Source organism: Hetaerina americana, unplaced genomic scaffold (assembly GCF_022747635.1).
Source record: "Hetaerina americana unplaced genomic scaffold, ioHetAmer1.1.p SCAF_70, whole genome shotgun sequence".
In the NCBI taxonomy this organism is placed as follows: Eukaryota; Metazoa; Arthropoda; class Insecta; order Odonata; family Calopterygidae; genus Hetaerina; species Hetaerina americana.
This window is the reverse complement of record NW_027287317.1, coordinates 961,007-986,375: the sequence shown is the minus strand read 5'-3', so window position 1 is coordinate 986,375 and position 25,369 is coordinate 961,007. Positions and strand designations below refer to the sequence as shown.

Below are 25,369 nucleotides of genomic sequence, written 5' to 3'. Positions count from 1 at the left end.
AATAGTTTTCAATTATCTTGGAATCTAGCAATCCAATTTAAGGACTGAGTGCTAGAAAATTGTTCAGAGCCAACGAAATGGCCAATAATGGCAATGAGCACCTCTTTTATTTGTGCGATATTTAATTAATTAACATCGATATAGTTAGCATCTTTTCCTACAGTAATGAATGATAATTCTTACTTTTGGCAATATATTACCTCGAAATACACAAGTGAATACGACTGCAAACCCCATTTATCGCGCACCATCGTAAGCAAGAGCGACCGCCATCTTAAATGTTGAACTATGATCCCTGTAGTATCTACCTTTTCTTTCCATAACATACTGCTGCTCTTCGGATACGAAAGCAGAATTTAGATTTTTTAAATGTAAAAATACTCCTCTTTGCTCAACAATAATGATCAAAATTTTTGGTTTATTTATTTACTGACGTTCGCTAGCATACACTTCAATATTATATTTGTCGTGCTCAAATTAAAATGTTAGAGATATGTACACATCGCAGAATTGAAGGCTAAGAAATAGTATCTCGTTTTCTCATTTTCCGTAATTATTTAAACGCCAAATACATACTCAAATAACATTGCAGCTTTGAAGCTCTCATACAGTGCATCTATTCTGTACTCTCAGTACATATTTCTCTGGGGAAATCGCGCCTTTAAGGTACATGTATAAGCACATCGAATATAAATCATTTAAATGAATAATTGGTAAGCCCGGAGGTTGGTTGAGATACTCGAGGACATAACTCTCCTCGTAATAAAACTACATGATATCTCTGCACTAGAGCGGAGAGGACGTCGGAGGGGTTCCTTTCACTACCTTCCTATTCACGAAGTTCTTCCGACCGGCGAATTACATGACCGGCGTCACCCGAATTAGGCAATCCTGGTCAGCCACGAGACTCCGTAAAAGAAAACCTTGGCTCTTTATTATCATCAATCGACAGAAAATATAAATCGAATGCAATTTAGAAACTTACTCTCTTTTTCCTTAACCAGCAATATTTTGATTTTGGGTACAAAATTCTACATCGACGATAAAATGGAAATCAGAATTTATAAAATCGGGAAGCATGAAAAATGAAAAAAATTAACACTTCGGTTATTAATTTGATTCGTTTAATATTAAAAGACTTCGTCCTCATTAATTTGACTGAAACTCTGAATCTATTTTTTCCGTGAATTCCGGACATGAGGCCTGGCGCGAGAATTCTCTCACTTCTTAATACATGCGTTTCCCATCCTGGTCCCGCCTCTGCTACTGTCTAGGTTTCGGGATATAGGAGAGGCCGGCATGGACGCGCTGTCCGTTAGTCTCCGGCAGCGAAAACTTATAAATATGAGTCCCACTAGCGTGGCGCGTACCTTCGGCACGGGAATGCCAGGCCCGGAGAAGCGAGCGAGTGCCCGACAATGCTTAATTTTAACTCGGCGATGTACAGGCACGGTGCCGGGGGCTATCGCCCTCATTCCCACCGACCACGACAAGGACAAACATATATACAGACACGCTCGCGTTGAACAAGACCAGGTTTACCGACCTATGCCGCACAGCTTTCGTACGCTCGCTGTCACTAAATGACGGTAAGCTCCTTCGGAAATGTACATAAAACATGTACGGGACCGTCGGTGAGCAAGGAGTACGTTACTTTTTTGTCATTGTAGCAACCCTGTTCCCAGCATTGTTGCTGCAAGTTGACATGTATGTCATAAAATGGGTATATATATATATATATATATATATATATATATATATATATATATGCATTCACACACACCAAATCCCGGTGGTGTTGAATATTTTTCAGTGGTATCTCGATCCCTACTTGAGGTGCTTTGTGGAGGGCACTATGAGTGAGTACGTCGTCCGTCGGATGGGACGTTAAGCTGCGGAACCCTTGGTGCCTTTCGTAAAGAGTAGGCTAATACCGACGCCGGGTTTCACTCCATCCTTTCCTGTCCATCCCTAATGGCGCAAATGACCTCGGCTGTCGGTCGCCTCCCCTAAACTACTACTACTACTACACACATACACACACACACATTATTTGCCTTTATTTTGATCCAGAATGCGGTTCTTGAAAACGCAACATTTGCGGGAAACGAGAAGCTGCCAGGAGGAAAGGTGGAGCAAATGACAATGTTCGATGAAACTTGAACCTACGAAGCGTCATCCCACCAGCGTTGTTCGTAAGAGCGTTCCAATATGTGCCATAAAAGAGAATTCAAATTAGGCAATCCAACCGAAATCTCGAAAACAAAGGAGATATTTGTATTAATTGACGTGCCTATCCATAAATCACCTCAGCCCTTATTTCGCACACGAGTCGTGCATAGGCATAGACATAGTGCATAGACATGTAGTGGTGAAAGCCACGCTGGAGACTGGATATTTCGGAAAGTACGAGGGTCATCCGGAAAGTAGTACCCGTTCGTGCCGCATGAAGTGCTGATGACGCGAGTAGCCGCTGGACGAGGTCAGATAGCTTCAGTGGCTTGTCTGCCTTCTCTGAGCCAAGTTGCGTGACGCTAGCATTGCCTGTGTTGTTTCTGTGATTGTTTACAATGTTTAAAAAAATTGAGAACGCCGCCAGTTGTGAAGTGAGGGCAGTGATTAAATTCCTCAATGCAAGAAACGTTCGCCCATGTGATATTCATCGCCAATTAAAGGAGGTGTATGGAGACAATGTAATGGACGAGTCGTCTGTTCGGCGGTGGTGTCGCAACTTCAACATGGGGAGGGGGAACACACACGACGATGAGCGTTCGGGGAGACCGTCTGTCATTACAGACCAACTGGTGAGCTCAGTTGACGAATTCGTGAGGAACGATCGGCGCGTCACAATTGATGACATCTGTGAGCATTTTCCCAATGTTTCTCGAATAATTGTTCATGAAATTGTTAAACACCATCTGCATTATGCAAAAATTTGTGCAAGATGGGTCCCTCGCGTATCTCAATGAGCTGGCGGCGAAGGACTATGCAGCAGGAATACAGAAACTTGTCACACGTTATGACAAATGCCTTAATTTGCTTGGAGATTATGTTGAGAAGTAGTTTAAAGTATCCTCTTTCAAATAAAATTTTTTATGTTTGTTAATATTTACTTTTGTGTCTTTAATTCACGAACGGGTACTACTTTCCGGATGACCCTCGTACTTACTTATGTGGCCCGCGACTTCAAAATATTGAGGACCACAGGCGTAACAATTATTCATAACATTCGTGATATTTGACGACGTGTGTTACCACGAGAAGTAGAGAAGAAAAAGGGAAAAGAAAGTGGAAGGATCACAATTTACGGCGATACTCCTCCGTATTCAGCGTCTCCTAGGAGACAAACAATACAATGATCATCTCGACGAATTTACAGGAGGAGACATGAGCAAACAAATGTAATTTCATACATTTAAAAGCGTGAAATCCGATAAATTAAATACCCAGAGCCGAAGCTCTCAAATATAGTGATAAATATGGGAGTAAGTAAGATACAATTAACATTATTTGAGACCCAAGTGCAAGTTTTAAGTACGGAATGCCGAGTAGCTAGGATTTGCTGTCTACATTCCACTTACTGCCATGGTGAACGCGTAAACCAGCTAGCCCTAGGAGAATCAATCAAAATACGTTGAATTACGTTGTGAAGTTGTACCTGTCTTCACATCGAGGCCTCAATTTTCTAAGTCAGCGGGGCATTTATGATATATATCATAGCTCAAATATAGCATCAGATATGCTTCAGTTCTCAAGCAAAAGTTCGGGCTGCAAACTGACATAAGTACTAACTATCTGGAAAATTTCGCTAGTCGTAAGCTTCAACAACCAAATACAATTTTAACCGCTACGGTTGCCGCGAGGCTCTAATGATAATGAGCTATTGTCAATAACGCTACGATTAAACAAGAATTATTCATTAGCCACGGCCGCATAGTTGTATGCGGTGCGCCCATGTCCATGTAATTAAGGCACATTTAACGTAGAAACAATGGGGCGAGGAAAGGAAGGTCAAATACCGTTGACTATGGTAGTGAGACCGAAGTGCAGATATATTGAGCACTACGACCAGATGGACACACAATACCACCTTGAATTTCAATACACGTTTCGAATTTCGAAGCGAGCTTTTACGAGCACGCTGTATAAAGTTAACGGGTTAGAGAACCACTCCTTGAATGGCATATATATACATATATATATATATATATATATATATATATATATATATATATATATATATATATATATGCTTTCGTAGACGTAACACGGAAGTGCCGAATAGTACAATACACAGTAACACACAATATAGAAACACAAAAAAAGAAGAACACTCACACGTTATTTCTTGATATTTCGACGGAAACAATCCGTCTTCATCTAGATATAGATGTAATTCTATTACTTCTATATCTTCAGATGAAGACGGATTGTTTCCGTCGAAATATCAAGAAATAACATGTGAGTGTTCTTCTTTTTTTGTGTTTCTACATTGTGTGTTACTGTGTATTATATATATATATATATATATATATATATATATATATATATATATATATATATATATATATATCGAATCGAATGTGCCATGAAAACCATGTACCCTTGGAGAATTTTGCCTTATTTTTACCCATGGCTGCAACTTTGATACATTAAATGCTCGTCGGAAGCCAGAGGCGGCACAGAGAAAAAAATGCACCCCCCCTTAAAAAAATTAAATTTGCAAATTTTACTGACATTGCGGCTTTCGTATGAATTTACATTTTTGTCTTATTATTGTATGATTCTAAAATATTCGCTAATATTTTTCCGAGAGGCTCTACTGGTGGCTATCAGAGTATATATTAAAAGTTCCAAGTTGTTTCGGGCGGATATCTCAAATCATTCGCTTCTCATCGCATCTAGGAAACCGTCGAATTAAAATCAAAATGACGATTCAAACTTCGGCACAAGTTTACATATCATATTTATCCATTCGATTATTCAAGCATTGATTTGGGAGGGTAAAATCAATACCAAAATTCTTTTTTGCTTTTCGAGTTTTATAATCTATTCTCCAACATAATGATTGATTTTCCACCTTTAGAGTTAAATATTATGATCTTCGAATTTTCAAAAACTGATACTCATTTTAACTGACTGAAAATGGCAGCACCCAAATATACCAGCGAGCTTCCCGCCATGAAGGGAGGCAGCCAGTATGTTAAGTTAAAATGTGTTTTTTTTTATGCAGTCATTTGCGGCATTTTAGTGTCGCGTTAGGTGGGGCTTAAACGTTTTGCAGTCCTCAGACGTCGACGAAAATTCATAACTCGACCCACAGACTACCGTTAGTATTGAATAATGCCCGCCTTTTCCAAGGTGAACATCAACAGTCAATGTTCAAACACGCGCGTCCACTGAGGGGGAAGGGGAATTACTGCCGAATAAACAGAGACACGATGCCACCGCATTCTCAAAAGAATTCCAGGGCATTTCTAGGGTTCCAAAGCCCGTTGCTCCGCGTAATTCACCCACCTCGATGGACCCCCAAGGGCAATCGAGCTTCCCCCCGCGGCATCTCCCGATGTCGCGATTCGCTCCTAGTCGCGCCGGACGCGACACAGAACCCCACGCCCGCCCATCCACACCCACTCCCACCGCCTTCAAGCGCGGATGTCGCGCTCGCCTCCGAAGAGGGAAGGGAGTCATCGGGGCGGACCTTGAGTGGGGTCGCGCGGGTGGAGTGTCGGCGGCGGGGGGCTGTGTGGGGTGGGGATCCGCCGCGCCCGCCGAAGTGGACCGCTCCGCAGTTAGGCGACGGCAATTAGGGTGAACACGAAAAAAAAATGCCCACACCGGATACGTCCTTTTTTTAAAGGGGAGCAGAACGCTTGGGAGAGCAAAAGGTGATTTTTCGGTGATGTCTCACCCTAAAGGATGTTTCCACACGGTGCTTATTTCATTACTGCAACCCTCAGGATCAGGATCCCTAACCTCTTATCGTTTAATAGGGGGAATTAGGGAGAGATGATTCAGCTGGATTGACAGGGCTGAAAACAGAAATAAATAATACACTTTTTTCCTATCCGATTTTTGAATACAGCTAACAAACACAGGTGAACAGAGAAGTTTCAAGAGACTGATATCCACATCATTTTTGCAGTAAGATGTGTTGTAGTTAGGGATCACATCATCTATCGGTGAAACCATCTTCTTGGAAGAAGAAGCCGAGCGAATATTGAAATATCTCAGAATTATCAATTGGGGACAGTTGCAAATAACTTCTATAACTTCCCAGCGTCTTAATCCAACAGTTACTTGAGCAGCATCGCTAAAACGCCAGTACTATTCCGTCACGTTCTCCTGCGAATTCAATTCTTTATCTAAAATCTCATATCTTTTTCGTTTTTTCAAATTTTTGGCGATTAACATATTCTATAATATTATAGCGGTTCCCCGTCAGAGTTATTGACGGAATCTGACGTGAAGGCTACTAAATGTTTGTTGGAATTGAAGCGTAAACACAGGCGTTGTCCGAAAGCATAATAGGAGCGCATGCGCAAAATTCGGAACTCGTAAGGAGAACTTTTAGCTATTAGGGGAGATGATCGTCAGCTGAGGTAATTTGCGCCAATAAGAATAGGTAGGTAATTTGGTGGATATGTAGGATTCTATGGTAATGGAGGAAGAAGGGTGAAAAGAAACCTGGCGTCGGCATTTACGTACTTTTATCGATGGGCGTCAAGGGGTCCACAGTTCAGCCTGCTATCCGACGGACGGCGTACTCCACTTGAAGTACCCTTCACATGGCATCCCGAGAAGAGATGCCACTGAAAAATTCTGTCAGCTCAAGGATTGAAACCAAAGCCAGCACGTGAGCCTCCACAACATTCCGATCCCCAGGGAGTTAGATCGTGTAAAGGACTTAATCCAAGGCTTAGCACCGAGTTTAAAATTAATACTGAACACTGATTTCAGCACTGATACATGTTCAACATTCACTGATACATTTCAACACTGAAAATGTTCAAGAAATGAGTTCAATTCGATTTTCAGTGCTGAAAACAGAAACGTGTACGATACTTATCATCCATTCGGCTCTTGAAATCAGCTGCCACTCAGGTATGAGCAGGGACGTACCAAGACACTACTCCTTGTCGCGCTGCAATTCACATGTAGGAGCCTAATGTTATTGATTTCACCGAAAAAAGTACCCGTGGACAAGAAAAACCTTACGAGGATTAACAGAGGAATATAAGGGCTGTGAGTCTTTTTTCAAACAATAGACCTCCGAATCAAAATATTTGCAGTTACTATTGTAATACCAAATACCAAGAAACTATTGTCATACCAATCAATAGTTCATGTAACCGCTAATATCTTCATTCAGCGGTTCATTGCGCAACATCGCCAAAAGTCCAGTTCCGTTCCCTACCCGAGTCCATATTCCTCTATTCTGTTTTCAGGATTGCAAACGCTTGGCTACTAACTTTGCCCCTGATACGTCAGTCGTTTCATTTGTAAGAACTGAGGACGGAATCGGACATGGCGACTATTAAATGCTTATATAAATTCCAGCTAAAACCTTTGCCTAGCACGAACACGATAACACATTCTAAAGCACAGCAATAAACCCAAAGAATGGCTTGACAGGTGAGAGTAGATCTCACTCAGTAATTAGTCCGACACAGCTAGTGAAGTTCACACATCAGAATAAGGCATGGGGTGGAGGAGGAGCTCCTTCTCCGTGCCGCTCGTGGTTTCCCAGGGTGGTCTGGTGACATTAAAAATCATAAATCCAGGTGAAGATCACGGTGTCCTTAGGATTCACTCGGAATCAAACCCAGGCCCTGCGACTAGTTTGCCCCGTGCTCTACCCATTGGACTATCACATCCTCACAAGTATTCACGCATGTGCAAACATCAGATGCCAAAAAGTGAGTTCGATCGATCGTTAAAGTGTTCATCCAAGACTAGTGCCAAGTTCACATCCAACATTGAACATTATAATATCGTGATTGATTTCAGCGACTGAAATAAGCATCGTGTAAAACGGCCTTAAGGGGTGGCCACTCATTTTTCACCCATCTCATCATTCCCCGATGAACAAGTTGCCTACTTTTTTCCCTCCCTTGTTTGGAATCTGGTTCTAGGTAATTTTATACGGATCGCTCCTCGGCGTTGCGCGCGCCACATATGTATCATCGAAATTTTCCAATTCTTCGGCTTTTTCCATGGCCCGCATACGCGATGACAGATATGGAACTCGAATTGGTTTCGAAACCAAAAGGAGAATCCTCCTCGTCGGAGATTCCCACATCCCATTCCATATCACAAATACGCAAATCGAATTTTGTACTTATTAAAAAAATTCGGTCCTTGCCACACAATTTTTTTCCGATGATATTTTGATGAATTTGAGACTTCTGAATTTGATTTTGAATTTCCGACCTAGCCCCGATTTTCACAACTGAGTGGCCTGGACTACGACGTCTCTGTTAGATTTTCCCGCGTCGCTTTTGTACAAGTTAAAAAAAATTCAAACAACGCCACTGAGGTCTCTACCTCGAGAAAACAACCTTCGGTATGGGTTCTGATTCAACGAATTTGGACCTCGTAACTCTGCGCTACGCACCTCGTCACTTGGAATTCACACGCGCCAGAGAATGGGGACCAGTTCCTGTGCCCTTGGCGCCGTTTTTTACCCTCAAGGTTTCTTCGGAACCCAGGAAATCACACATATCGGGTTTAAAGTTGAAGCTGTCCGGAATCATCAATCAGGGGTTTCAACCGAGTAATTTGGCTGCTGACCTGAGGGTTGGCAACCACACTTTACCCACTAAGATACCATATAATTAATGTAAAAGCTACCATTGATGATTTGTACAGGTTTTCCATCTCTAACAAGTTGAGTTTATGGAACGGACACCCTTAAGAAAAATCAAAGGCACGCAGGTTAGATATTCAGTGAATGCATTTTAATTTATTAATTAATATGACTTTCAAATTTCGCGGAAAAAAGAAGTCGGGTAAACAGGTTTCTACAATCATCGTTGACGTTCACTCCAAACCCGCGTAGGGCGGTAGAAACATTTTTTGAAATTTTTTTCCGCCTTTATCAGATTCCAATACAGCCCGATTCAACGACACATTCGTATAAGCAACAATGAATTCTTTCCGCCCGTGTTTCACGTATTCCTACTTTCAGAGGGGTACATTTGAGAAGAAACCATTCATTACGTGTCTTATTTTAAGACCTTTAATCCCGGATTTTGCAGGTTTTCGTACTGGATATATGCCGCCTTAAACAGATTTCACTGGAAAAAAAACATCTTAACATCCGTAAATATTACTTGTTTCATTGGAGTACCTAGTTTTGGGGGTCACAACGGTGCCCTTAAACCCTTCACTGACATGGGTGGACCTGGACCGGTCCATACATTTTAATTAGGTGCATCCTTCATCCAAATTGCTATGGAACTTCATCGGTCTCATATCTAAAACACAGAGCCTCTCTTGATCTCTCGGATATGTCGAAAGTTAGAATGAAATCACAAAACTAATACGACTGTGAAACAAACCAAATTTGTAAAATATTTTCGATTGCAAAACGCCTCTTAATCGTTTGGCTCTAATTACGAAGGAATACAGCGGATAGCACCAGGGGAATGATCGTGGCCACCATAATCACAAATGAATGAACAGCAATAGCAAACATAGAACCAGAATCTTACAGCTGGCGCCCTACCACGCCCGCTCCTCACGCCTTTTCGGGGAGTTTCGGGTGTACATACCGTAAGGAGAGTTGCCCGAGACACAAGGCGTTCCCTCCCGCCTCCCTTAAAGATGGAACTCATTAAAACCTGCCAAACTGGTTAAGTCACCGTCGACATCCATTATTTTCCTTTAGTGGATTTTCCCCTATGCGGATTTATGTGACAATTTTCACCAAAACTGATTTTTTGCTGTCAGCTTTCGAAATCGTAAGATGGAATTAAATTTCGCTGTTAAGTAAAGACAATCTTGCTATCGCTCTGAAAAGTCCATACCAATGCTTTTCGCGAAAAAGTTTGTCGCGCAGGGACATTCCTGAAGTCGCGATTTCGCTCATTAAAAACAAACAAAATATACTGTCTGTCTCCCCGTCGATTTTCGTTATTTACTGGCGTTAATGAGAATTCCAATTCCATTGTAATTTAATCGAAGCCCATTCACTGGAAGCATCCCTAACAGAAATTCCGGCAGTAGAGTCGATTACATGCAAGTGTCACTCTAGGGAAATGCTCAAGTTTCGTTGAGCACGTTAAGGAAAAGGTGATGAGTTTGTTAATTTTCACCGAGGCATGGATTAGCTTCGAAAATGAAGACTGGGGGCCATTTAATCAACCGTTTCTACTCGTACTCCACACAGGGCAGAACCTACAAGCTTACCAACGCCTGGGTGGAGTACAAAGATCAATGATCACCATCCATGAAGTGCGTAAGAGGAATTTCATAATAACTCGCAAATGCTGAAAAATCACAAAACAATTATGAATTATATAAAAGTTAACAAAAAAAACGGTTATTACACCGTGCCAAACCTTATGAGGACCCGCTGAGGACTGAGTTATCGGGAAAAAGGCGACTAGATGGGAAATGACACGCCACTAGAGAGAGTAAGCTGAAAGTTTTTTCCTTTCGCTTTCCGGAAGGCACTTCAGCGACTGACCACACTGCCTCGAGCAAGAGCTATCCCAGGACTTCCGCGTTACGTCCCTTCGGCGCATTATTAGTCATAACTAAGCAGCATAATTTGAACGAAAATATAAAAGAACTTAAATTTTCTAATTTAAATAGGTATTAAATAAATACTCAAAGGCGAACAGGCATGTGGCACAGCAAGAGATGTGAAATAATCAATTCGCGATACCGCTCGGCAATATAAACCATCATGATTTTGATGGAGATATATTACCCAGAAATATCGGTATTAATGCGGAAAACCATACCTTCCAAATTAGGGACGATATTGCCGATACGAGATGAGGTAAGGCAGTAGGTAGAGCGCTGGATGACTGACTGGAGGACCCGGGTTCGATTTCTGGATACACCCCTGGGTACCCTCAACTTCACCCAAGCTGAGTGATTTTTCGGGTACCAGAACTTCATAGAAAATCACAGTGAAATGAGCTGCCCCCCCTACCCTAATGTGTGAACTTCACACGCAGTTGGACTTAGTATTGGGTGAACTATACCCTCACCTGCCAAACTGACCTTCAGATTGAAAACAGTGGTTTATTACAGATAGAGGGGAAGGGAGGATCAATATTATCGAAAATATATTTGTGAAGAATCGTAACGGACGAACAGAAAAGTCACATTATTGACCGAGGGAACGGCTTGGGAGACACCGGAAGCACTAATATAACACGCACGACTTCAACTTTTAGTAAAGAACTAATCACATGAGTTTTAACCCCGACACGGGAGGAATAGCCGTAGCACCGCATTAAATAGGTAGGCTGGAACATATTGATTAGCTAAGGGAAACATTATCGAGCCGATAGATATCGAAGGAATCATTCCTCCCTGCCACAATCCGAGGACACAACAATGGGAAACGCAGGACAAATCGAACTTCTCCAATACTATCATCAAAAATGCCTCAAATCCCTGGTGATCTAACCCTCATTGCTACCCTCGTGGCGTCTCGCAGGGTACCTTGTAAATTCATCCGCCGGCCCATGAATTCCCTCCCTTCAACACATCCATTAATGCCGCATATATTTTCCATGATGACTTGATGTCGCTAGTAGAGTGTGGAAAAAAAATGCACCCTTCAAGGTGACGATGTTGGGGAAGGGCAAGAAACAGTAGCATCCACCCATCCAAACTCCCTCCCCCTGCCTGCCCCTTCCAGCCCTCCCCGCGTTTGTGTCCCACGCTTCCTGCCTCTCTCAAGAGGCGGCCCCGGTCGGGGGGAGAGACCGCAGAGCGTGGGAGGCACTACCCCACCCGAGACGGGAGACCTCTCTCTCCGCCCTCCCCTGCGGCCAACCGCCCCCTCCCTCCCCCCAGCCCCCATCCAACCCGATCCGCCCCAGCTGATTCGGCTACTGCGAGTCCGAAGCCGTGAGCCCATCACGGAGCCTTCTGACGATTCTCTGACGAAAACAGAGGTTGGATGGATTCGAAGGTGCGACCGACTTTGCTTATCGCGCCAAGGAACGACAGTTGGTTGAGCCGATGGAGAAACGAACGGTATTTCCCACGCAAAACGCACCCCTACGAATCGATTAGCGGCACGATAAAACACTTATCTGCAGTTTTCCACCTCGGTTTCCATCTTTTAAACCATTCTCGACACTTTTTAACTAATACTATTTTTAAATGCTTTTCCAACGGTTATAATGTCAAACCAAAGGAAGGGGACCGGCTGCACCGCCTTGAAAGTGTGAGCAAGTACCGCAGGGCTTAATACCGAGTGATCTCTACCCTCGTCTGTTGCCAAACCATTACCTGAAGACCGTTTCATGACGTGACGAAGAGTGATTCGTACAACATTCTTAAAGGTCATTAGGCAGGTAAGCGATTCAATTTCAATTATGGCTACGGGTAATTAATTATTTTAATTAATATTTCCGCTCAAAGTCGATGATCGATTTAGATGCGAATTGACCATCGTGCCCAGCTGATATAGGATATAACCGATTCAACCCCGGTTGGATTCGGCTCTCCTGACTGTCTCACTCAGCATGTGTGAGCCCTCTCGCCTCTCTCTCTCCCCCAACTCGCCCCCCATCAGTGCTCCCCGAGTAGTTGGTGGCCCCGTTGGTGCAATTGGGGGACGCATTTCGGACCGAAAGGTGAAAGCGACAGCCATTGAAGTTACCAGACTACTGGCCTTTAAAAAAAATGGGAGACGCTCAAGTTACAGAAATGTTACCTTCAAAATGATGCAACCGATTTTAATGCAGTGGAAATCTTCTTACAGTTATACGATGGAGGTTCAATGAAGAGTGATGATGCATTTATTTACATTAATCATCACACAAAAATTTAATTTTATTACAATGTTACACTTCATATATGTCGCACCAGTTTCATTAATTGGACTCGAGTACCGCGTCAGCAGCAGACGTAGCAAGTTGAAACAATTCCAGTTGGCATATGCCCATTTATGATTATGAAAAACGTATCCCACGAGTTTCCTCAAAAAAAGTGAAAAGGAGTGTGGTTTAAGGTCTGGATTATATAGAGGATAAGAAACGCAAGACACACCGATTGGCGCGAATATTCAGCAATAAAATGTGCGATGTGCGGCCCTACATTATTATGGTGCAGCATAAAACCTTTTGCTTTGAATAACGGCCTTTTACGATTGATATGTCCTTGGAGAATATCCAGCAAATCCTCATGGTTTGATCCATTTGCAGTGGTTTGCAATGGTACGACATACTGATACATACTTTCTTGAATACCAAAAAGTAATTAAGCCATAATTTTCCCACTACTCAGGCTTTTCTTGGTGTTGGCGATGCCTGAGATTTCCTCACAGATCTCATTGTCGGCTCTCAGGATCAAAATGATGAAGCCAAGTTTCATGAGCAATAAAAAACTTCGAAACACATCTTCCTGTCGCATCAACTTCAACTGCGAACAAACTTACTCGCGGAAGTCCTGTTGATCTGGAATGAGAAGTTTCGGAACCCACCGTGCAAAAAAGCGTCTCATATGCAATTATTCTCTTACCAACGTTTGGGAAGCCGAAATTACACAGAATTGAAGAAGAATTTAAGGCAAAATAGAGTGAATTACATACCACTCTACCCCACATAGCTTCTTAAGACTAAATAAATTACCTCCAACGTCTGACGGCTATCGAATGCAAAAATAATTAGCATTCTAAATTCAAATAGGAGGATGGATACGTATGTACGTTCTTGCGATTGAGAAATTTGAAACTTTTCAGGGTGTAACCGAGTTGTATCTTCTGAGAGATGTGAAGTGAGATGTAAGGACCTTGGATGGCCGGCAGAGTGGACTGGCAGATTGAGCTTTCGGCTACGGGTATCCGGGGTTCAAATCCGGGTGAAGCCGTGGCTCAAAATCAGGGTGGAATTCGAACCCCAGCTTCACCATTGCAGTATGATATTCCCGTTGCTAGATCGTCAGAATAAAAAGCTGAAAGACGAAGTATGTTCTTCCACTTTGCTAGTTGAATATCCGACGGGCGTTTATGACCCAGCTCAGGAATAATTCCGGAATGAAACGGTTTACAGAAAAGTCTCACCTTTAGCGTCGCATTACATTCGTTCCTCTGACCACGGGGAGAAGGTAAGGAAGATTGATTCCCACATTAATCAACATAAGGAATCATTTTTTCCACCGACAATTCGAGACCACAACAGTGGAAAAAATCAAGTACAACAACTTGAACTTTCTCATTGGCGTTTTCCACCAATCACTAATTACTCTTAACGTCTGGTGACCCAAAACCTCCTGCCACACGACTTCGTGGCGGTCTCGTGCGGGGTAAGATGCAGATGCATGATGTTCACCCGCCTTAGACTTAAATACGCGTTTACCTCTACCCTCTCTTATCAAATTATCATTCGCATTTATGGCTGTTGATATGACAGGATCATCCTATCGATCACTCTTCAAAACGCTCCATCCAAGGAGTTGAAAATAAAATACAATAAAATCACCGCCAAATTAAGCGTAAGAGAGAAAACACTGAAATAATGGGGTTCACAACTGACCGAAACGAAAAAAAAAACAATCACTCTAAATTGTTCACTCGTGAGGTAACTTATTACATAAAGAGTAATGAGTTACTGACTGGATGGTAACAGCTTATAACCCGGGTGATACCCACAGACTTCTCAATACAGCCCACAGAGCGTGATTTCTTGGGTATCATATTTCTTGGAAACTCAGGTGCTCCGGGGAAAAAATGCCTCCCTACTCTAAATATGTGTAAAGAAACTCTCTGCGCGAAGAATGCGAATTCGAGTGCGCAGTTTACAAGGTATGGGAAATTTTAGGGCGATCCCTGAAAACGAATACTTAATTAAATCTTATACTCTTGGAGTCCTTCTGAAAAATAAAACAAAGACCCTTTCACCTAGACCCTGCCATCTTCTGCTCCCCTTAGTTACAACAGCCATAATATGCCCTGTTTCTCCAAACTTCCCCACCCTCATCCAACATTTTCCCCTCTATCAAAGCCTTCAGAAATCAACATCTTCTCGATATCACCTTGATCTACGCTCAAACCGCACATGGTACCCACCAAACCATCCCTTCAAGCTCGGCATTTCCTTCTCCGCTGCCCTCAACCTCGAGCTTGTGTTTTGGTTCCTTACCCCCAACTCGCCATAGTACAATTGTACACTGATCTTCCAATCTGTGATTGCTTCGGAGTTGGCGGACTCCCCGGGAGCCGAATGAGTCGGAAGATGGGACGACCCGTGACATGCAGTGTGTCTCAGATTTCGGAGTTCGGAGAACAAAAGGACAGCTTACTTAACATATTTAACAAAAGTTTTACGAAAAGATACAACAGAAGGTAGTAGTAGTAGCAGAAGATAGGGTGAAGAGAAGAAGGATAGCGGTGAAGATGAGAGATAACTTAAAGAATGAAGATAGGTGCGCCGGGTTGAAGAGAACGGCGGGGAATAGGAACAACCGGAAGAGCGACAGAAAGGGCCTGCACTAGCAGATCATGATGAAGATTACGGAAAATTCTCATATAAATCACACCCATTGGCAAAAATATAAACGCACACACGGTCGGATTAAAGCAGAAAAATGACATGCGACGCAATGCAGCGAGGAGTACCCGAATACAAATTTAAATAACCTCTCAGGCATTACTATTTATCCGGCTGGAACCATTTTCTCCCCACTAAATAAACCAATATCGCCTTGGAAGCAAATTTCAGCGACATCAAAAGACCGTCTTCGGCTGGCCAACCCCACGGCCTAAGGTCACCCTAAAAGCACTGGGGCTGGACATTCCAGGGATGCCGGGAGGCGAGAAACCCTCCCCCGAAACACTCCGGTGAGCCCGTGATTCACGTGGGAACGCCTAGCTTGCGGCTCTTTCGTACATTCGACCCCCTCCTCCCCCCTCCATCTCATTCTTCCCGCCCCCAAATTGAGAGCGAGGGTGGGGGATATAATGCTCTACTATCTGACGAACGATAGCATCTCCGTTCCACTCGTTGAATACACACAGTAGGTCAGGTGAGACGGAAGAAACAGTGGGAAACCTTATAAGAGGGATTTTCTCGTACGCACAGGTGCTGGGGTAGGGGGAATGGGAGTAGGGGGTGAGGGGTGGGGGATGGGGAAGAAAGGTAGCAGGGAGCGCCCTCGCCCGGGGTCTCCACATTCCCCATTCACGACCACCCCGGCCGCCGCCTTATTTAAAAGGCCCCACGGCCCACCCTCTTCAAAGAAGGGACGCCCTGTATACATGGCGGTGCCTCGGGGACTCACCGCAGCCGCTTCTGGTTTCGCCCCCCCGGACCGAGTCAATGGGGAGGTCAGCACGGACAAGAACCACTCGTCTTCGGTGGTGCACGCATTAAAAGCCAAGCTCTACTGTCAGTCACTGAACGTCTGTATCTTAGCCTTCACTCCACAGCGAGGGCGTGCGGCAAGGGGTGTCGGGTCACCAGACATTAGACCCTACGTAGGTGGAGTTCGACAGGAGAAGTTGGCACTTACCGTTAGCAATTGTGTGCATACCTGACAGGCACTCGGGGGAAAATGCATTGACGTCACTATGAGTGGTAGGAGAGGAGGGAGGCGAAATAGCTCCAACATAAATTACGTCTAATGGAAATTGACGTAATCAAAACAGATATGGTAATTGCCGTGAAATACTGGCTGCGGATGGAACGTTCTGAGGAAACTGGCGATCAAAAATCGGGCCGTACCCTCCAAGCCCTATCTACTCTCGGGGACGTCACCCTCCGTTGATAAGAATTGATGGTTTTCTCCCTGGAATGAGTTGACACTCGTAGTTTTTCATTGCCTCCTATGACAGGCGTGATAAGTAACTCCAGGGTAGTAGTTTTTAAGGGAGGTGACCGACATCTGAGGTCAATCTTGCCATTAGGAACGGACAGGAAAGAATGAAGGGTGGAGAGAAACCTGGCGTCGGCATTAGCCTACTCTTCATGAAAGGCGCAACTCAAAATACCCTCCACAAAGTATCTCAAGTAGGGATCAGGATACCACCGAAAAATATCTATCGCACCCGAGATTCGAACCCGGGAGCTCTGGTTGGGAAGCCAGTACGTTAGCTACCGCACTATCCCGATCCCGTCATTGGCACGTACATCAGCAGTGTAAACCTGACAATATTGTATGCGACTGACGGGTAAGGAGACCGTCTTTGGTAAGGGGAGGATGACACAGGATCTCAATGCAAACAAATACCACCCAACACTTCATATAAATTGAATATGTCCACCTATAAAGGGTACCGATATAACTGACGCTTACTCTTTATCGACCTCTCTCGATGCGCGACGGCTCGGCTAATAAGTTATCTATGTGTCTTAACTTAACATCGTAAAAATTGAAACGAACATGTTTTCATGCACGGGGATAGTCACGCGTTGCATTATCTCATCTACTTATCCGTATGAAGTAACATTCTCCTCAACTTACATTTACTAACGGTGTTATAATTATAAAAGTGCGGAAAGGACAATCATTTTTAAGCGAAAATGAGAAGGAAACCCTTGAAAAAGTTAATAATCCAAAACAACCTTGGTGATAGAATTAATAAATCTAGTAACCAATAATAAAATTAACCTTGCTGTAAATGTTTTGCCCTTGGTTGCCAAACTTGCACGCGGCAAGCAGATTAGCCACGGAAAACGTGTTCCTACAGGTATCGAGTACAGGGTGCAGGTACCGAACTTGATTTTCCGCTGGGGGCAATGTGGTCAATTTTTCATGGAAAATAATCTCCGGATTAAGCCCACGTCTACATTGAATGGTTGAGAGAAGACTGTAACATTTACGGTTCACCAGCAGGTGCCAATAAAAAACCTCAAGTAAAAAATAGGATAAAGAGTACAAGATAGGTCCCAAGAAATTAAGCAAATTCCTGTCGGGAACTGGATGAGGACCAGAAGCCGCAGTAGTACTGGAAAAACTGAAAGAGAAACTGTCCTCTAATTTCAGCGTGGTACGTATAAGAGTGAAAAAATATTCCAAAGGTAACATCTTACAGAAAGGTTGCCGCATGCCAAACTCTTTTCAAACTAAAGCAACAGCATATGACAGCCTAAATAAATTGAATGCGAATAAAAAACGAAGAGTAAACTGGGAGACAAGTATCTTGTTCTGGAACGCTGTTTTTTAGCAACCTTATCCGATGGAAAATCTGAAGACGTGAGGATCATGGAAGTTAAGTACCCAAAGTCATCGTGGAATATTACTATTAAGCAGCTGAGAAAATTATCTTCTGGTTTGAATAAAAACATTAAAATGCAGACAAACTACGATTATAACGCTCAAATACAAGGGCAGTAACATTTATCATGACTTCTATTTCGCGAATAAATTAAATGAGCTTTTCTAGATTGAATAATGCAAACAATTGAAAGGGATGAGGGCGACTTCTGGAACAATCGCACGCTTAGTTAAATTGTGCATCCGAGATTTGGCCGATCAAAACATATAAGATAAGATAAGGTCGCCTAACACGGAATTTGTTGAATTGAATGAAGGTGATTGAAAAAAAATATTGTACTACATTTCATTCCCTTACTTCAACCAGCACTTTTGTTAGAGTGAATTTGTCATTAGATTAGTTTAGATTTTGTCATTAGAAGCTACCGCATAATGATAAAAGACAATGCATCAAGTTGTCAAATCTCTATTAGCTCAGCGCTTTTGATAGCATTATATGCCGCCTTAGAACTACATACTTCTATCAATTCCTAGGTAAGTTATTATTTTAATAGAACTTGAATATTTTTCTGCGTGAGAAAGCATTTTTATTCATGATCAATACACTGTTTTGGTGACTTATTGGCATTGATCACAAACACCCAAGCCCTAGATGGAAGAAAACCCACCCAGGCGGGAATCGAACCCGCGACCCTTGCATTGGCAAACGAGGACGTTACCCCGACGCTACCGAGGCCGGAAATTTAATGTTCTAAAAGAGAGTATGGAATTGTTACCGCATTCACTTTATACATTTCAGCTAAAAGATGAATTTTATAACTGCAATTATGATACCCACTCTTCCGCATGAAAATCAATCCCCAAAGAGTCAATCAACACCCTTCCAATGACGAGCGAAAATGGAAACATAGATTGGGAAACTTGCCAAAGGCTTGCCCGGGATAATGGTAGAAAATTCCAAGTTAGCGCAATCAAAACAAGCCCTCTTTCGTCCTACTTATATCTGGTATGCCACTTACTCGTCAACAATGCGTATGGGTCGACTGCTCCCCACAAATATTCGGTTTCCGTTCAGCGCTCTATCTCCATCCAACACATCAGGTATGTCTACACGCAGATAGGGACGCGAGGGCAAAGAAATAGAAGGGGAAGGTTTAAATACATAGGAGGAGGAGGCCATATTAGGAAACGCATGCGTCTCACGTCGTTGGTGTATTAGAGCACTTGCTGTAACCAACAGTAGTTCAACCCAGTGGGGAAGACCTAGAGACCACCCACCATTAGCCTTCACACCGCCACAGTTATCAACCCGAAGGTTGGCATGATAGCACCCAATACTAAGTCCAACAGCGCGTGAAATTCACACATCAGGTTAGGGGGACTAACTCCTTTCCTTGTACCGAATATGGTTTCCCAAGTAGATCTGGTACCCGAAAATTCACACAACTTGGGTGAAGCTGATGATGTCCGGAGGCATTGCCGGGAACCGAACCCGGGGCCAACGGACAGTTGCCCAGCGCTCTTAACCACTGGACTATTAGGTTCCAGCATCTTTAGCCTTCTCCCTAGAAATTCACAGCATGCGAAGTTGCCCCGGTAGGCTCATTGGCTAAAGCTCTCGTCGGGAAATCGGGGGAATCTGGGTTCGAATCGCGGTCAAGGCGAACTATGTTTGCCCCGTGAAATAACTATATTTCCCATTAGAAATTACGAAAAATTGACAACATTCCAAAACTCCTATATCTCTAGATCGAAATAGATTAAAGGCATCATTACCTTTCGTAATGAAGAGTTCTGAACCCGAAATTTCAAAATTATTCTCATTGCACCGATGAAACTTGCCATCCATTCGTGGCAACCCGCTACGTGGTTTTCGTAATTCTGATTGGACATATTGAATAAGATTTAATACTTCACAAAGTTTGGCAATGAAAAATTAACCGTCAAAACTGGTATAACTGAAGTGAAAATTTGAAAATTCTTGATCACTATTTCATGCAAAAAACTTCATGTTCCCGCTGTATTGGATTAAAAAATGCTGGAATGAAAAAAAGTGCCAAACTGCTATTGTTAATTTAAAATGAATCCATTAAGGTAGTGTCAGTTTCATCCTGAAAGGGGCCAGGATAAAGTATAGGAATACTGATTTGGAACTCCCGAACATTCCCAGTTCGGGATTTATAGAATGTGAGTGCGGATGCATAGAAATAACTTTGTAACCGGATAATAAAGATGAGGCTGGGTTCAAACGAGAACGCTCCATTGAGACAGAAACCCGCCCCTAACTGACCTGGGAGAAGTACTGCGGTGCGTGATGCTGTGGCGGAGATACGGGCGAAGCGGCCACGGCGGGCAGCCCACCGCCGAAGGGCGATGCGAGTGAAGGGTGGTGCTGCTGGTGATGATGCGTTTCGTGGTGGTGCTGCGGGGCAGGGGGACCAGCTGGGTGCTCCGCCCTCTGAATTTGTTCCGAAGTACCCGCGTGGTGCTGCCAAGCGGCCTGCGTGGCCTCTTCCTCGCGGTGGTGAGGTGGTGCTTGTTGCTCGTACGCCTCTGGCACACCATAGGCTCCGCTGGCCACTGCTCCGTACTGGCCCTGGAGTTACGACGCGGTGGTTAGTGGGAAAGGCCTCCAGGGTCATTGTAGCATTGAACATCTGATTTGTATAGAGATCTTCAAAAGCATACGTGTAAATATTTAGAGAAACAAACATACGTGGGGGTATCGTTTTCAAGTAATTATTGCTAAGAAATTACCGAGATATCTAGATAAAATTTATTCTGCATATTAACTGATCTTTATGTGCATATTTTTTAAGTTAAAGCTATAAATAATACTTTGTTTTGTTTCAGGAAGCCGTAGCTTGACTAAACTCGCATCATGGAGAAGATGCGCTCACAGTTTGATTGCGTGCCTCTATTTTAAAGATTTCACTGTACTGAAAATTCAAGATGAAACTATGGCTGTTTATGGAAACGATAGCCAGTCATAGAACACAGTTGTGAGGTGGAAAAAAAATTTTCAAACTGGACACATGTCTCTAACAGACGAACCAAGAAGTGGAAGACCATCACTCACGGGCGATGATGCCGCAGTGAAGAAAGTGAAGGAATTCATCCAATTAGACCGAAGAGCCAACCAAATGATCATGAACGAGATATTTTGATTACGGCAGTGTGTGGAAGATTATTCACGCAGACCTATAAAAGTCAAAAGCGTCAACACGCTGGGTTCCACGACCACTGACTCCTTTTCAGAAGTAAACACGGCACGACCTGCAATCGAGACCACGGCGCGATCAACAATCAAAACGATGTGGCTTTGAAGTTTTGCCATATCCACTCTATCCTCCTGATCTCGCCCCAAACGACATTTTCCTATTCCTAGTACTCAAAAGACAATTTCGGGGTTGTAGTCCCCTAATACAAGAGTTAAGTCGAGTGAAATAAAAATACTAGATATTTTCCACAAATTTTTAAATTGGATACAAATAGGCGCATGGTATAGGCGTCACCCTCAAGTACGCCTATCCACCGAAAAAAGATGTACCAAATAAAAGGTCTGTGGAAAATAACTAGTTCTTCTCTTTCATCTAGAATGAATTTCCACGTAGTCAAGCCTGATGCCATCGCGTGTAAACAAGTTTTTCTTTGCACAAATTTCTCGATAACGTGGATTTTTTTTTGCAAAACTTTTTAACGACTCTCGCGTTCAACAGTGATGCATTGGAAGGGTTCTAAGAATAATACCCAATCGATCATTGGAGCATCGGGCAGAGCACGGCTGTATTATCCCGTGGTATTTAATCGGAGAGAAGTGCACCAAAAATTCAGTGTGAAACATTCTCGTAGCACTACACGGATCAATTCGGTAAAGCTTAGATACAGGAAGATAAATAACATGTATACTTGGTTCATGAGATCCTCAAGAGGTAGAAAACCTCCATTGAAAATTCAACGTGAAGGAGACAATTTACTGAGAGTTAAGTAATTTAAGTGAGTAAGTATTAGGGGAGGTGACCGACTTTCAAGCCGAGATTATTTACGTAATCACGTATAGAGGGTTTGTTTGGGAGAGGTAGAATTTTCAGCAAATAAGGGAAGGGCTGAGAGAAACCTGGCGTCGGCATTCACTCTCTTCTTTCTATAAACGAAAGGTGGCAAGGAGTTCAAATTTTAAAATTCCGTCCTAAGGACGGCGTACTCCATTTGAAATTTCCTCCAACCAGCACCCCAAGTAGGGAACGTATCACCACTGAAAACCCTAATACCACCAGTATTCAAACCCGAGCCCTCGAGGTAGAAAGCCAGAATACTAATCACCTCACCAGCATGTTCCCCGCGGGTTTTGTAGTTGTGAACTACCATATTTTTTCAGTACTTCGGAAGATAACAGGCAGCATGTTAAAAAGGATAATAATACGTTTTGTTAATAATCATTAACGAAGGAGAGGAAAATGATAGCAGGGAATCTAACTACAACAACAGGAATAAGATTAGGAAAGACGTTTCAGCATAGGGTTGCATGAGTCCAAAATCTGACTTTGGAAATAAAGTGATGACAAAGAGTGGAGTCTTTCAAGTCGTGCGTAGGGAAAAATGGAGGAAATGAGTAGTAGAAATCAAAGGAAAACAGTGAAAGTTTGGATATTAGTGGGAAAACTCGAAGATTCAACTGGGAACATTCTAAGTGCCACACTGAGAGATTGTAGAACATGGAAGGCTGAGGTGGAGGGGTTAAGCCTTGAATGTAAAGAAAGAGAAAAGGTATTTGGAACACGAAAGATATAAAGGACCAAAGAAGTCAATAATTGAGAAACAAAGAGTTCACGCTGGGGGTAACAGCGTTAGGAGTCCCTCACGATGACGCGAACTATGGCGATTCAATAGCTACTACGACGGATACCCGTACAAAACGAAATTGTTAGTAATGAGGCCTTTAAAACCGTTTCATCAAATCAAAGGTTGTATCAATCCCTGGTCTACAAATTTAATTCTCTTCCTAGAGGCGTAGGAGCAGCGGAATTGCCGTTAATTTACATGAATCCATCCAGAGGTTAAGCTCAAGCTCATAATGGAACATTTCCTTCCTTTGGACAGATATCAACGATTGAATTATAATTCTAACAAAAATTAAGCAAGAAAATAGACGACGGAAAAAATAATAGAAAAAACCAACTGAAACGTTTTTACTGATATTAATTAAGAAAAACTAATGCTGAAACGGTTATGAGCATTTAATATTTTTTAGCATTCGGGTTCCACGGACTTGCGGCAGCCGTGAATGCGTTTCTTCCGGCTATGGACAAAAGTATAGTCGTGTTTTAACCCAAAAGCCCCAACAATGACGTCGAGAAAGAAAGGAAAGGATAAGAACACGGAAGAGAGAAAAAACGTATGATTCCGGCAGCTGAAACAAGCATATAGCACGTTTCTTTCTTTCCTTTATTTTCTCTGGTTGCGAAATAAACGAGGACAAATTAGAGCCTCTTACTTTTAATATCGCTAATCACAATGATTGACGTTGTTTCAAAGTGGCTAATCTTGTGGTGGTCCTTCGTAATTTTGGAGGCTTCTAGACCAGGAATTCAAAGGATTTAATTCTATCCGTAGATATTAACGAATCTTTGAGCTTTCATCAGGACGTTTCACGTCCATGAAAAAATCTCATAAGTCTTTTCAAAGTATTATTTCCGCCAGTTTTTCATTGTGAGATTACAATGCGGCTTGATATGCATCGCCTGTGATTTCCCTGGAAGTCTGGCACCCGAAAACTCACGCAGATAGGATGACGCTGAGGATGCCTGGAGAATTAATGTCGAGGATGATGATCATTCTTCATGATTTTTCTTCTGTTGATGAAGAATTCGCCTCCAGGCACCGGTAATGTCCATGAATTTCACTTAAGTCTTCGCATATTTCTTTTGGTGACTATCTAAACGAACTAATTGAAGTGGATTTATGACTCATTATTAGTATATATAGTTATTTATATATATGTTAGGCAAACGAGGAAGCGGCAGGAATAAGAAAGGGATGTTGGACGGAATGAAGGGAGGAAAGACGTATACGGAGATAAAGAGGGGCTTATTGGAGAGTAGGATGTTGGGTTGTGCTTTGTTAGGAAAGAAAAGAGAATTATTTGGTGGCTTGTGCCCATGTAACACCAACACTGGTAGATTACCTATAATAACAATAACATATATATATATATATATATATATATATATATATACATACATATATACACACACACATATGCATGCACACACAAATATTTATATAATTTTATACAGCAATGCTAGCGTAGTGTTACTTACGAAAATAAATATCATATAAAATATTTTTTATTATCTCATTCATATGTTGAAAACCTTCCCGGACCAACACCCTCCAAAATAAATTGGACATCTATCCGAAGAGGAAAACACGAAATACATTCCTAACGAGTACGAGCGCCGACCTGCTAAAGAAAGAAATAAGCCCTACTGAGCTGCAGTGACTCGCTCAATCTGTGGGAGAAACACCTGAATGGTAAGACACTCATGTGCGGGTAAAAGGAACAACGTGACCAATTGGGAACGGGAGACGGAGTGGATTAGTTGGTGGGCGAGCGGGGGAGGGAGAGGGGGGTAAAGGGTTTCAGGGGAGGAGACGGCACTCGGACATGCCCCGCAACTCATGCGCCAGAGTACGCATGTGCATGCATTTCTCGCAGTTCCTCTGAATGATAATGCAGGGCAATCTTACAGTTAGGGAATCGCGAGGATCTCCAAGCGCCCCCCCCGTCTATGTCGTTTCTTCTCAAAGGGAATCCTCGTCGCGCAGAGAGGCGTAATCAGTCGGGCAATCCCCTCCGAGTCCCGCACCGAAATCGACAAATATCCTGCACTTGCTACGCCGTTCGAATCCAATTTTATCCCATGCTTATTCAACGGTCATCTATCGCAGTGCACCACGC

General features: G+C 42.9%; 1 protein-coding gene across 2 annotated transcripts in view; it reads right to left on the bottom strand.

Annotated features, from left to right (window-relative positions):
- The window catches only part of LOC139697228 (recombining binding protein suppressor of hairless-like), a 194,890-nt gene that overhangs the window by 131,068 nt on the left and 38,453 nt on the right, over positions 1–25,369 (bottom strand). For both annotated transcript variants that reach the window (XM_071595898.1, XM_071595897.1), the window contains exon 2: positions 20,699–21,004. In XM_071595898.1, coding sequence (XP_071451999.1) covers positions 20,699–21,004 — 306 coding nt within the window. The remainder of the gene's footprint in view (positions 1–20,698; positions 21,005–25,369) is intronic.